Genomic DNA, 12580 nt, shown 5'->3' on the forward strand with positions numbered 1-12580 from the left:
GAAGAGTTCCAGGAAGCGATGCCAGGAGAAGGTCGGCCACCGGACGGGAGTTGACCAACTTGTCGCCGCGTGTCCGCGTCGAGACTGTCATGCGTCCCTGTCGTCGTGGCAAGCCCGGACTCGCGCACTAGTTAACTTCATACTAGCCCCAAGTGTCTCTTATTGCCGTGATGTCTATTTGAGTGTTTATTTTGTGCTTTCTATTTATTTCTATTTAGTTTCATTAAAAGTTTGTGTGTATTTTCGAAACCAACGGCTTTGTCCTCAATTGGGTTCTCGGAGGCTCCACCTAAGAGAACCGTCAGATCCTTTTGAGTACACGAACCTGGCATGACAGAAATGACACCCCACTGCACAATGTTATTCGTGTTGAAACTTTGTACCAGCATATGTGATTGGCAGCGAAACCATCTGTTTACTAAGACTGGAAACGTGAAACATGCAACAACATAGCAAGGTGCTGTTTCACAATATCGCACCCTTTGTGCACTTCTGATGAGCTGGCGCATTGCACTGATGCATAAACATGAACAGGTGTAAGAGGCAGAGTTACTCGGCAACCCACGTAACGCTTTTAAGAAAATGTATATGTAAACCTTGCTGTTTTCATAGGCGATCAAAATTTGTTCGTGCAAAAGGGTAATCACATTGCGGCAACAACACAAGAGGCAAGGACAGAAAATACAGCGAGCATGCGGATTCAGAAGACGAGGTAGACCAATGAGAAAGGCTTTAATAAAATGAAAGAGGCCAGCCCTGCTGTTTACAGGAGTTGGTGGTTTGAATAAGATGAATTAATGAAAATGTGTAAAATGACTTTGCGGAAAGAAAACTCGCAAGAACAAATGCTAATATAAAATAAAAGGTCAGAAATAAGAGTAAGCGTAAACACGCATGGAAGCAAGCACATATTGACACACAAACGCGAAAACTAAGAAAATCTCAAATATAAAGAAATGGGGGAAATAAATATTTAGACAAGCGCAAGAAAACATACACACACATTTGCAAACATACGCGGGTAGAGGTATTAGGAGCGGGTTCACAAGCTGCTGTGCCTACTTTGTCGTAAGTCTTTTTTTTTCCTTTTTTACCGTTCCCTTAACACTGTCTTTGGAATTTTTAATAGCAACGTATCACGAGAATCGTAAAGCAGCGCGGAGCTGTATTGTGGGAAATCATATCGAGCGCTGGCAGCACACCTTACGCGTGATTGTGTCACAGCACGCTTGCGCGTGCAGTGAGCACTGGTGGACAGCAATCAATCGACGGTGCTACACAACGCTCGAACACCGCCGCTAGATGCTCGGCCATCTCACTGCTGCCAACGATCGTTCACGCTAAGTTGTCGGCAACAAATATTTGCTTTGAGGCTGCTTTTGCAAATATTTTCTCTTGAGACATCCGTAGATTTGTTTCATGCGCGCACGCTTTTCTCATTTCCCTTGAGTGGTTTTTCTCCACCACTTCACTCCGTCCGACGAAAAACGCAGCGACACAGTACACGAACACACCCGCCGCTAACAGTAGGCACAAGACTTTGCCAAACTTCCTTGTCATAACTTCATTTGGGATTGAAACAAAACAGCATAGAACAAACACGCCGGATTTGTGTTTGTAGCGGTCGCAGCGGGATGCTGTTTTCAGGCAAAGCGTAGCGCAGCGTCAGCGATGCTCACTGCATTGTTTCTTCGCCGGATCACGGCTCAGAATAAAAACACGTGGCACAAATGGTGCATCGTAAGCTTGCAGTAATATTTCCGGCATGATAGACCATCAGGATCAGTTCAGGAAGTGACTATGACGTGGGGCTGACGCACACAGCTGACGCGACTTGGCCCAGTTCGAAGCGTGGGTGGCCGCGTCGGTCTCGAGGGTGTTAAGCTGAGTGTGGGTGAAGGAAACGTAAGGTACAAAGTACAGGAACTTGTTGAGGGCGAGCGCATGGGCAACTCGGCACGCATGAGCCTCGTGGAGGCCCGAGCGCCGAGTGACCACGCGCCGCAGGAGGTGAGTTACCGACTGACAAGTCCTGACAGCGTCGTGTAGGACTTGCACATTCTTGGCTGCATGCAACGGGAAGCCAAGAACTTTGCATTGGGGGACAATAGACCAGAATACGCTAGCCTCGCGCCCAGACTATTTGAACGCATACTCTCGCGCCCGGATTGCCCAGTCGACCAGCGCCATTTTGTTCTGGGCTGCCAAAGTGTGTTCGCCGGCGACCAGCAGACATGGCTAGCGCTAGCTCTAGGACTCCAAAGTGCGGAAATGTGCCCGTTCACGCGGATCCTATGTACAAGAAGTCATCTGGGCATCGTTGCGTCGTGTTTGGATGCCAAAATAACCAGCGGAAAAGGAGCAGGTTGCTTAGCGCTGTTTGCGAAGTGCACAATACACGTAGGGAATCGTGCCGGTGCGGTGTTTTCAGCCTGCACCGATTTCCATCCGCAACGAAGAATGACAAGCTGCGACACCGGTGGATAGCTGCAGTGAATAGGAAGAACTACCAACCCAGTGAAAATGCACGAGTGAGTATTCGATCGGTGTATATTTTGGTGCCACGTTCAACTTTGCGCCCTACGAACGTAATATGTGTAACACGCAGGTTTGCTCTGAGCACTTTCTGGACAAGCCCACTGAGCAGAATCCCGCGCCGGTGCTTCGCCTTGGCTATAACAAGAAGGCAAGCCTTTTCGTGTTTTCATTCAGGCAGACCTCCCGACGGTTAAGCGGAACAGCTGAGTTTGCGGTCAGCGATACTTGCAGCTGGTGCACGGCATGACCATTAAACGACAAGTTGTAGGCGATAGTATGTTGCCCTGCTGGTGAGCGTTATTGCTAATGAAAGTAAACCGAAGTCTGCTCGTCACGTAGCATGCGTCCACAAAAACGTAAACGACGACTGCTCGTCGACGAAGGCGTTCTTGCAGCGCGCCTGTCTTTACGAGCTGGTGTTGCAGGTGTCATTCGTAACGAATTCACTTGAGCCTCCTAAGCTCTAAACTGCGTGCGGGCTGTTATGCGGGGCAAAGCGCAAAATTTTTCCGTTGATAAGGCGAGGAAAATAAGGTGCTTAATTATTGTTGTATATTGCAACAAAATTTTGCTCGTTCTCACCAGTTTTTTTTTACTGTTTTCTTTTCTAAGGGAGCGCTAACAATCCGATATGGCCTCGCACAAGCGAAACAGGTCTGAAACCAGGTATCTGCAGTTGGTGGGGCTAATTTTTTGGAATGCAGGTGCGGTTGTTGTCTTGTACCAAAGGCTTCCCTGATGATGCAGCTTTAAGTAGGGGTGGTAATTTTATGTGCCCTGTCATGGTTTGTGCAACTGTACAACACCTGCATCCGTCATGCTCGCCCTGTTATACGGGCTTTGACTGCACATGTAGTTGAACATTATAACTACTGTATTTCCTCATTTTCCAATGAGTGCAGGTTTAGCATCATATGCTGCTTGTTCGAGTACTGTAGGCTTGTCTTCTGAATGTTGTACTCTTAAGTGGTAGCACGATACAATTGGCCTGGTGCATTTTCTATTTCATTTTGCGGGGACTTTATATCTTCGCAACAGTGATGGCATGGGAAAGAACTACAGTCCTTCTTACTATAACATCTATTTTGTTTTCAATGTGCAGGTGGTGAAGGGCTGGCGTCTGCTAATCAGGCAGTCAAACGACCTCGCCAGTTGGTTGCCAAACGTGGCCGACCCAGTAGTGACCATGACAAACAAGACCAAACTGAAAGTGCAGAGGACAATGTTCTGCGTTCTTTAATAATATATGTCACCAACACAGTGCTGTAAAATCCTTCACAGGTTACGTGCTTACGTGGTTACCCGATGTATTCGCTTCTGCAGTCTGCACATCACTCAGTGTGGCCATTGCGGACTTGCATGAGGTCTTGAAGTTTGATTGAATCGAGACAGCGAAAGTGACAGGCTAGAAAAAACGCGAAATACGCCTTCCGCCCAGCTAAAAAGCCCAAATTTCGCCTTCGCGCCGTGTCGCATCTCCCGGCGTGGCAGCCCAGGCCTGCTACTTCGCGGCGCTTGGGATAGATGGCGCGACCGGCGCTCATCAATATGGCGGCGCCCTTTGAATTCACGGTGTTCTGGTGTATAGGAATGGGAGAGCCGGAAAGATGGAGGGAGATTAAGGCGTTGTGGGAGCGTTGGTATGAGTAGTAGTTAAGAAGGAGAAGCTCGGATTTCTCCGGAGCAGGTGACAAGCCAGCCGTGGAGAGAAAGGAGTTGATGAAATCGAGGCCACGTTGCAGGGTGTCCTGCACGTGACCGGGAGAACCAGACGAACACCAGAGGTTGATGTCGGCATAAAAGATGTAGTGGAGATCAGGAATCTGGGCTAGTTGGGAGGCGAGAGGGGTAATAGCAAGATTAAAAAGGGTAGGAGAGAGAACAGCACCTTGAGGGGTGCCTCGGGTGAGCGGGTGGGGATCGGACAGATGTGTGTCCACTCGGAAACGAGCCACTCGGTTAGAGAGAAAGGAGCGGAGATAAGAGTACATGCGGTTTCCGCAGTCCAGGGAGGAGAGTTGAGACAGGATGTGGTCGTGGCGCACACCGTCGAAGGCCTTGCGGACATGAACAGTCACAAGAGCGTGGATCTTGCTGGGATTGGGTGAGAGAAAGGCTGCTGGAGGATCAGGAACATGTCCTGTGCACAGACGCGCCGTCGAAAGCGAATAAGAGAATGGGGGAAGAACTCTCTTGCCTCAATAAAATTAGAGAGGCCAGTCAAAGCCATTCGCTCAAGGGTCTTGCCAACGCACGACGTCAAGAAGATAGGGCGAAGGTTAGAAAGGGAGGGAGGTTTGCGCGGCTTCAGAATCATAGAAATAAGGGAGGATGTCCAAGTTCTCGGCAAGCAGCCGCTGTCCCAGGCATTGTTGAAAGTCTGAAGGAGGAATTCCTTGGAGTGGTCGGGCAGGTTGCGGAGTGTAGTGTATGTGATGGCGTCCTCACCGGGAGCCGAGCGAGAAGCATTAGCAGCCAGGGCAGCTTCGAGCTCCCGGAGAGTGAAAGGGCGGTCGAGGAGGAGGAGGAGGAGAAACATTTATTAAAAAGAAAGGACAAGCAGGTGTCTTTCTGCTTGTGCGGGAGGCGCCCTTAGTCCAGGGCTCCTGCGGCTCTTGCTGTCTCCCGGGCCCGCCGCACCAGTTGCTGCTGGTTACGAGGGTCCGAACTAGTTAGCACGGCCTCCCACTGCTCGGGTGTGGGGTTGGGTATTTGCGGGGCCGCCTTCACGTTGGGGCACGCCCATGTGGTGTGATATAGGGAGGCGTAATCATTACAAAGGGGACATTTGTATGAATATAGTGTAGGGTGTAGGTCTGGGTTAGGATCACCCGAGTAGGCTGGGTAGGAAGGTGTGAGAGGGGGTGAGAGATACAAAGAAGTGAGCTTGTCAAAGACCTCGGAGGGAGTCCCCTGAGTGAGGGCTTTTGCTAGAGTGGGAGCAAGGGCAGGCTTCGTACCTAAGACAGATTTAAAAAGGGACCACGTGCATCGCGAGTGTAATGCATAGTCGAGGCCGTCACAAAGCGCACTCCAACAACGAGAATGCTCGAGGGACGCGTCGTGGGCGACTATCTCGGCCCGCAGAGCACCAATCCGGGAGGAAAGTTGGGTATTTTGGGGTTGTGAGCGCAAGGAGCGTTGGAGACGTTTCCGCCGACGCCATAAACGGAGAAAGTGAGGATCCGGGTCTGGGATAGGGTGACGTGAGCGAACGCGACGGCTACTGGTCGAAAACGCTGCGGAGATGCGCGACGTCCAGTCGTAAGATTCAAAGGAGGCGGAAAGGAGATTAGTGCGAAATGCGTGCCAGTCAGTGTGAGTAGTCGAGTGCGATCGAGGGATGTGGGAAAAAGAGGCGCTATATTAATGAGGAAATGGTCGCTGAGGAACGTTTCAGCTGTGACCTGCCAGTGAAAAGAAAGGGAGCCCCGAGAGAAAGAGAGGTCGGGTGTCGTGGAGCGATGTGAGACAGTGCCCGCTCGAGTAGGGGAGCCAGGGGTATTAAGAAGGGTGAGGTGGCGTTCCTGGGCAAGACAGTGGAGAAGGCGGCCGGGCTTGAGGGTCTGGGGGTAGCCCCAGAGCGTGTGAGGGGCGTTAGAATCGCCCCCAAGGAGGAGATGGGTGGTGGCGGGAACAGAATGAAGGAACTTGCCCAAGGCAGTGAATAAAGAGGATGTGGCAGGGGGATTATAGAAAGACATAAGGGAGAGTGAGATGCGCGAAGAAGGTTGGTAATACACCACACCAACTAAATATTTATGGAGGCTGGAGGGGATATCAAGTGGCTCGTCGAGGACGTCGCTGCGTACATAAATGGACGCAAGCGGCGTGCCCGTCGTGGCATGGTAGGCGCGGTAACCTGGGATGGTACGGGCCGTCCGCGTCTCCTGGAGATGGAGAAAATGGGGCAGGGAAGGGCGGGTGAGGAGATACTGGTGGAGGGGGGTCTTATTGTGGCGAAGGTTTCGACAGTTCCACTGCACAATCTCGAGGTCCTCTCCACACGCCATGTTTACGATACATTAGAGGTAGAAGAGTTTCCGGGGACACGTTACTTCTTTTTGGCCGGGGGGAGCGACTCCTGGAGGGAGCCCAGCATAGAAGCGAATGATTCCAATTGCTTGGATTGGGTTTGGAGGGTGGTGGGATCTGGACAATCGAAGTTTCGAGCTGGAGCAAGCGAGTGTGGTGTGCGGTGGTGGTGTTTTCTACCAGGTCAGCCAATGGGGCGACCTGGGCGTTAGGGGACGGGGTGATGAACGTGGCAAGGGGCTCATTTAGCTTGGTAAGCTGGGATGTAAGAGAGGAGGTGGTTGCCTTTAGGGTTTGTGTCAATGCATGGATTTGCTGTTGTAAATCTTGGCAGATGCGCTGTTGTTCGCGCTGGTGACGCTCAAGCATTGTGAGCCGGAGATCGAAGGAGCGATTCTCGTCAATCAGGGATGGGGAGGGTATAGTAGTGGAAGAAAGGGATGCTTGCACCGAGGGCCCTTTCACTGTAGCGGCGTAGGAGCCTGGAGGTGATGGAGCATGAGTTGAAGGAGATGCATGATTAGCGAAAGAGGCGGAGGAAGGGGTGGGCTGCGTGGCCCTGCGCAAAGCTGTGCGACGGAGAAACGCGGCTTTGGCACACTAGCGTTGTTTAGCGAGGAGGAAGGGGCAGGTGGGGTCGAGAGAGGGATGTGTGTTTACTTGGCAATGAATGCACCATGGTTGTGCACACGCGTGAGCGGCAGGATCTGCGGGTAGGGGAGCAGCACAGCGGCGGCACTTGGCCGGAACGTTGTGCTGAGGGCATTGGTGGGCACGGTGTCCCAGAGGAAGACAACGGGTGCATGTGGGGGGCTTATGCTTATGAGGATGGCATCGGAAAGCGACGCGTTTCAAATATACGAAGTGGGGTATGACGGTTCCAGCGAAGGTTATGAGCACTGATTTTGTGCTGCCCATCATACGAGCAGCGAGAATATCAGTCGTGTATGATTCAAGGTCATGCATGAGCTGAGCAGGAGTAAAGTGACCACCGATGTTATGAATGACGCCGAGGCAGGAAATGGGAGGGTTGGCGGCATATGTTTTGACGGTGATTGGCTTACTGTGGAGCTGAAGATGCGTGAGAGAGAGTAGGAGCTGGGCGGTAAGAGGGGAATGTGTTTTCAGAAATACAAGGCTCTGAGCTAGCTTGGCCTGAAGGGTGATCTCTGCGCTGGTTTTGGAGGAGAGATGCGCGGCGGAGATTATGGCGGCGAGCAAGTCGTAAAGAGGCAGCTTGGGAGTGAGGGTACCGGGAGGAAGTTGAATCCCAACTGAGATGAGCTCAGTCCGAGGGCGGGCGGCAGATGCAGGTTTACGGCTGGTACTGACGGTGATCCAGCCGCTTTCTAATGATGGCGTATTATGGTCGTTGTCTGAGGACGACGTGAAATCTATCTCCGCCGACGAGTCGTCAGCCTGATACACGGTGGTCAAGGAGGTAGGGGCGACAGAAACACAGCTCGAAACATTGGGAATGACATCAGCCGGCATAGAGTTTGCACTGTCCAGCACGGCAGAAGTTGTGGATCCAGTGGAAGCGGCTGCAACAAGCGCAGTCAGCTGCGATTTTGATGTCTGATTGCAGCTCTTTACAACAGGCGCCAATGTGGCCGGAATAGACGCGGCGGCATCCGCGGCGGCGACGGTGAACGCTGGTGGCTGCGACACGTTTAGGTCCGAGACTCTTGGCGTCACTGACAGCGTAGAGCTTGGTCGTAGGAGATATTGAGGCGACGAACGCCGACTGCGACGCGGCGATCGAGTCAGAGCTCTCAGCGTTGCTCACAGCGTTGAACGTGGCCGGAATATGGGCGGTGGCGAGCGCGGAGTGCAGGAACGCAGCCGGTTGAGGCAAGGCGGCCGGCTTAGAATTAGTCACGTCGCTGGTAGCATTCAGCGTTGACCGAGTAGGCACAGTGGCACTGGCGGCGGTAGAAGAGGAGGCCAGCGGGGCATTGATGGCTGTCGGCTGCAGGGTCTTCGTGAGACGCTGCATTTCAGAGGTGCAGGCGCGGCGAGTTAGGGTTAGCGCGGCGCCGCGCCGCTTCGGAGATTTGGAGGGGCCTGGAGGGCCAGCCTGGCGTCGGACCGGGACTCGTATGGTGTCCACTTGTCGCGGAAGTCTTCGTGAAAAGATGAAGTGTAGACCCAGGGACGGGCAAGGCCCTGGACCTGGCCAGGGACAGGTAAACCGAGCACGTTATGCAGCCAGATAACCAGGGTGGCGCAACCTGTCATCTCGGTGTTGGTATAATATGGGCACGATCGTTGGCCGATCGGGCAGCGTCATCCGCGCTGTGATTTCCCGAAATTCCACAATGACCTCGTATACACTGGTAGATGATGGTGCGCCCCTTGTCTGTTGCACGATGGTGAAGTAGTCGGGTGTGTGCTACTAATTGCACGTTAGGTCCATGGTTGAAAGGAGACAGCAGACACCGGAGAGCTGCCTTCGAGTCACAAAAGATGGGCCACGACTGCGATAATTTGTGACCAATAAAGTCCAGAGCAGCACGGATAGCTGCAAGTTCTGCAGCCGTCAATGATGTAATGTGCGACGTCTTGAATTGGACGACGATATATTCTGCGGGGGAAGAGAGAAACAACTTTATTTGACCAAGGGGTTTGGGCACGTAGGCCCCAGGGTCCCCGCGCGACCCCACTCACTACACCTTTGTGAGTTCATGGAGTTGCATGACGTGGGCTGCCCGGTCAGTGGCAATCTTCTGCCTGGCCGAGTCCGTCTAGCGCCGAAGGGTCTCCCATTCCTCTCAGGTATTCAGGAGCTCCGGGCCCCGTGGGGCAGGGCCCGCCGGGCATTCAAGGAGTATGTAGGTAAGCGTAGCATGGGGGTGAGTGCATGGAGCACACGAGGGGTGTATGCTCCCGGGCGGATGCGGGAGAGGAAATAGGGAGAGGGAAGGGTGTGGGTCTGGAGGCGGCGCGGGAATCACCACTACTCCAGCTGAATTTTTGGAGGAGACATAACCGTCCGTGCAAGCGTGGATCCGTTCTCCGTGTACGTCGCATGCAGTAATGAAAGTACGGTTCGTTTAGGGCGAAAGATGACATCTCCATTTTCTTTTTTATGCCGGGATGGACAAGAAGGGGTTGTAGTGAATGCAGGAACCAGAGCTGTAGAGATGGTCGTGCTGCAGGCATCAAGTTCGCAGGTAAAGTTTCACAGTTGGTGTCAATAATCCTGCTAAATGCTGAAAGTGGTTGAGCGGCAGGAAGGGAGGTGAGATGATGTGATGACATTCGGGCGAAGTGCCTTATGTGCATCCTTAAAGCGTCGACTTAAATGTACGTATTTTTGGGGTGGTCGTGCACTATGGCTATTGTTGCTGCCATTTGTGTCTTCCTTCGTTTCCGCCACTGTGCGACCTTCAATTTATCGACTGCCAGCGTTCGTGTTTCCTTTTTAGGGCGAAATCCAGAGAAAAGACGGGGATACGGGAGATAGAAACTCAAGACGATGAGCAAAATGTGAACAAGGTGAATGCAGGAGCCAACGTTTCGACAAGTGGACTTGTCTTCTACAAGGCGACGTATGCTTTCCTTGCCACAGTATATATAGGTGGGGTTCTTCTAAAGGGGAGAGGACGTGAGGCGGGAGGTTGCGGAAACGATGGAAAATGTGTTAGCGTGTCGAGTTGAGAGTAAAGGAAAGCTGTGTACAAGGTCAAAGCCAGGGCACCCCCACCCAGGTCTCTCAACGCACGCGCGTTAGCCGGCGTGTCAAATTTGCAAGTAGGGTATTCTATACACTACCTGCAAATTTTCGGCACTAGCATGGGTATGCCATTCGCTCCCACGTATGCGAACATTTTCATGGGACAGCTTGAAGCAGACCTGCTGAAATCCTACCCTTTAAAACCCCACACCTATCTTCGTTACATCGATGACATAGTTATAATATGGGAACACGGCACAAGCGCCTTAACCGAATTAATTAGCCATTTCAATCGCTTTCACCCGAGTATTAAATTTACTGCTCACCACTCTCCTAGTCAGATCAACTTCCTGGACACGACGGTCTACATAGAAAACGGAAAACTGAGAACGATACTTCACCGGAAGCCTACAGATAGCCAGCAATATTTAGACTACAACAGTCATCACGTGACATTGCAAGCAAGGAATTTTTGTCGGACAAACGAAACGTATAAAAAGAATCTGCAGCGAAGACCACGATTACATCCACCACCTAAATGACCTTTAATCAACGTTAGCAGAAAGAAACTATCCCAAAGTTGCTCTCGATAGAGCTTATGATGCCGCGTCAAGATTGGAGAAACACTAGGAATTGGCGAAGAGACAGCCCACATTAGAATCTGACAGACCGCCGGCCTTTATAACAAGATATTCTAATGCACTCCCAAACATAAACAACATCCTAAGAAAATACCACCCAATATTATCGAGTAACGAGCCTCTGCGAAAAGTGTTCCCGGATGTACCCAGGGTTACCTATCGCCGGAACAAGAACTTTAAAGACATGTTAGTGCACGCAAAAGTCAGCCAACAGCATTCCCCCGTAATAAAAGAATGTTGTCGCCCTAGGTGCAAAACCTGCAGGCACCTTCAAAGTGACATTAAAATTAAAAGCACCCCAAATAGTTATGCACATGAAGTCAAATCGAGCTTCACTTGTACAAGTTTGGATGTGACTTATATGCTTGAATGTTTCTTCTGTAAGAAACAATATATCGGTGAAACAGGACAATCAATGAACGTCAGATTAAACGGACATCGCACGGACACAGCTAAAAAGCTTCCCAAAGCCGTCGCTGAGCATTTCAACCAACAAGGTCATAACTTTGATGAACTTAAACTCTACATCTTACGATCAAATTTCCGTTCTGAACGTGAAAGAAAGTACAGAGAATCATACCTTATCCATAAGTTCAAGACATTGCAACCAACAGGCATAAACGTTCCAAAGGGAGCTTTAGAATCTATTCGCTATGCTAAACTTCAAGCTGGCAACAACACTTAGTTTGATTTCTTGGCGTATCCCCCCCTTTTCTTTCCTCTCCTTTCCTTTTCATTCTTTTTTTCCAGCCGGCGTGTCAGACGCCCCTGACACGCCGACTAACGCGCGTGCGTTGACAGACCGGGGGGGGGGGGGGGGGGGGGGGTTGCTCTGGCTTAGACCTTGTACACAGCGTTCCTTTACTCTAAATTCGACACGCTAACACATTTTCCCTCGTTTCCACATCCTCCCGCCTCACATCCTCTCCCCTTTAGAAGAACCCCACCTATATATACTGTGGCAAGGAAAGCATACGTCGCCTTGAAGAAGACAAGTCCACTTGTCGAAACGTTGGCTCCTGCATTCACCTTCTTCACGTTTTGCTCATCTTTTTAGGGCGAGAGCCTTATATGTTCCATGAAGCGGAAAATCCGGTGAGCGTCCGGCGTTAACATCGGATGGAAAGAACACCTGCGTGACCTAGTGATGTCCCATTCCCGGCGTTGGACCTGCTGCCGCTCGCACTCAATGCCACGGCGAGCGGCAAATTGAATGCCAAATTGAATGAATGCCAAATTGAATTAAGGTGAATTAAAAGGTGGATTTAGGTGGAATAAAATAGAATTAGGTGGATCAAAGTGGTTTAGGGTAGATCAAGGTTGGTACAAGTGAAAGCAAAGTAGATTGAGGTGGACTAAGGTTGGTACAAATTAGAGATAGGTGAATTAAAGTCTATTAAGTTTCAATAAAGTAGGTTAAGGTGGATCGAGTTTTGGGCTTTTCTTTTTGAAGTGATAACTTAGAGAAGTTAAAATGCTTTGCATTCAAATCACATAAGGATACTTAAGTGATGGTCAATTTTGTTCCTACGCGTATCCGTGGTTTCACGCCCGCCTTTCAGTGGCATGTATGTTAACGCGAAGCTTGCGTAGCCTCGTATTCTCAAACGATTCTCGAATTCTGAAGCTATTTTTTTATTCAATGTACTTAAGGAGAGGTTGGTGCCTATGTGTGGTGCCGGCTACC

The 12580-nt window shown here is 50.9% G+C and overlaps 1 protein-coding gene across 1 annotated transcript; it reads left to right on the forward strand.

Moving 5' to 3' along the window:
* Positions 1-2193: 2193 nt before the first annotated feature.
* On the forward strand, positions 2194-3981 carry LOC142570820 (uncharacterized). The gene is made up of 3 exons (XM_075679136.1): positions 2194-2531; positions 2609-2686; positions 3641-3981. Exons 1-3 carry the CDS (start codon positions 2235-2237, stop codon positions 3776-3778), a joined length of 513 nt encoding a protein of 170 aa, XP_075535251.1. The 5' UTR covers positions 2194-2234; the 3' UTR covers positions 3779-3981.
* Positions 3982-12580: the final 8599 nt, after the last annotated feature.

This window comes from Dermacentor variabilis, chromosome 2 (genome assembly GCF_050947875.1).
Source record: "Dermacentor variabilis isolate Ectoservices chromosome 2, ASM5094787v1, whole genome shotgun sequence".
In the NCBI taxonomy this organism is placed as follows: Eukaryota; Metazoa; Arthropoda; class Arachnida; order Ixodida; family Ixodidae; genus Dermacentor; species Dermacentor variabilis.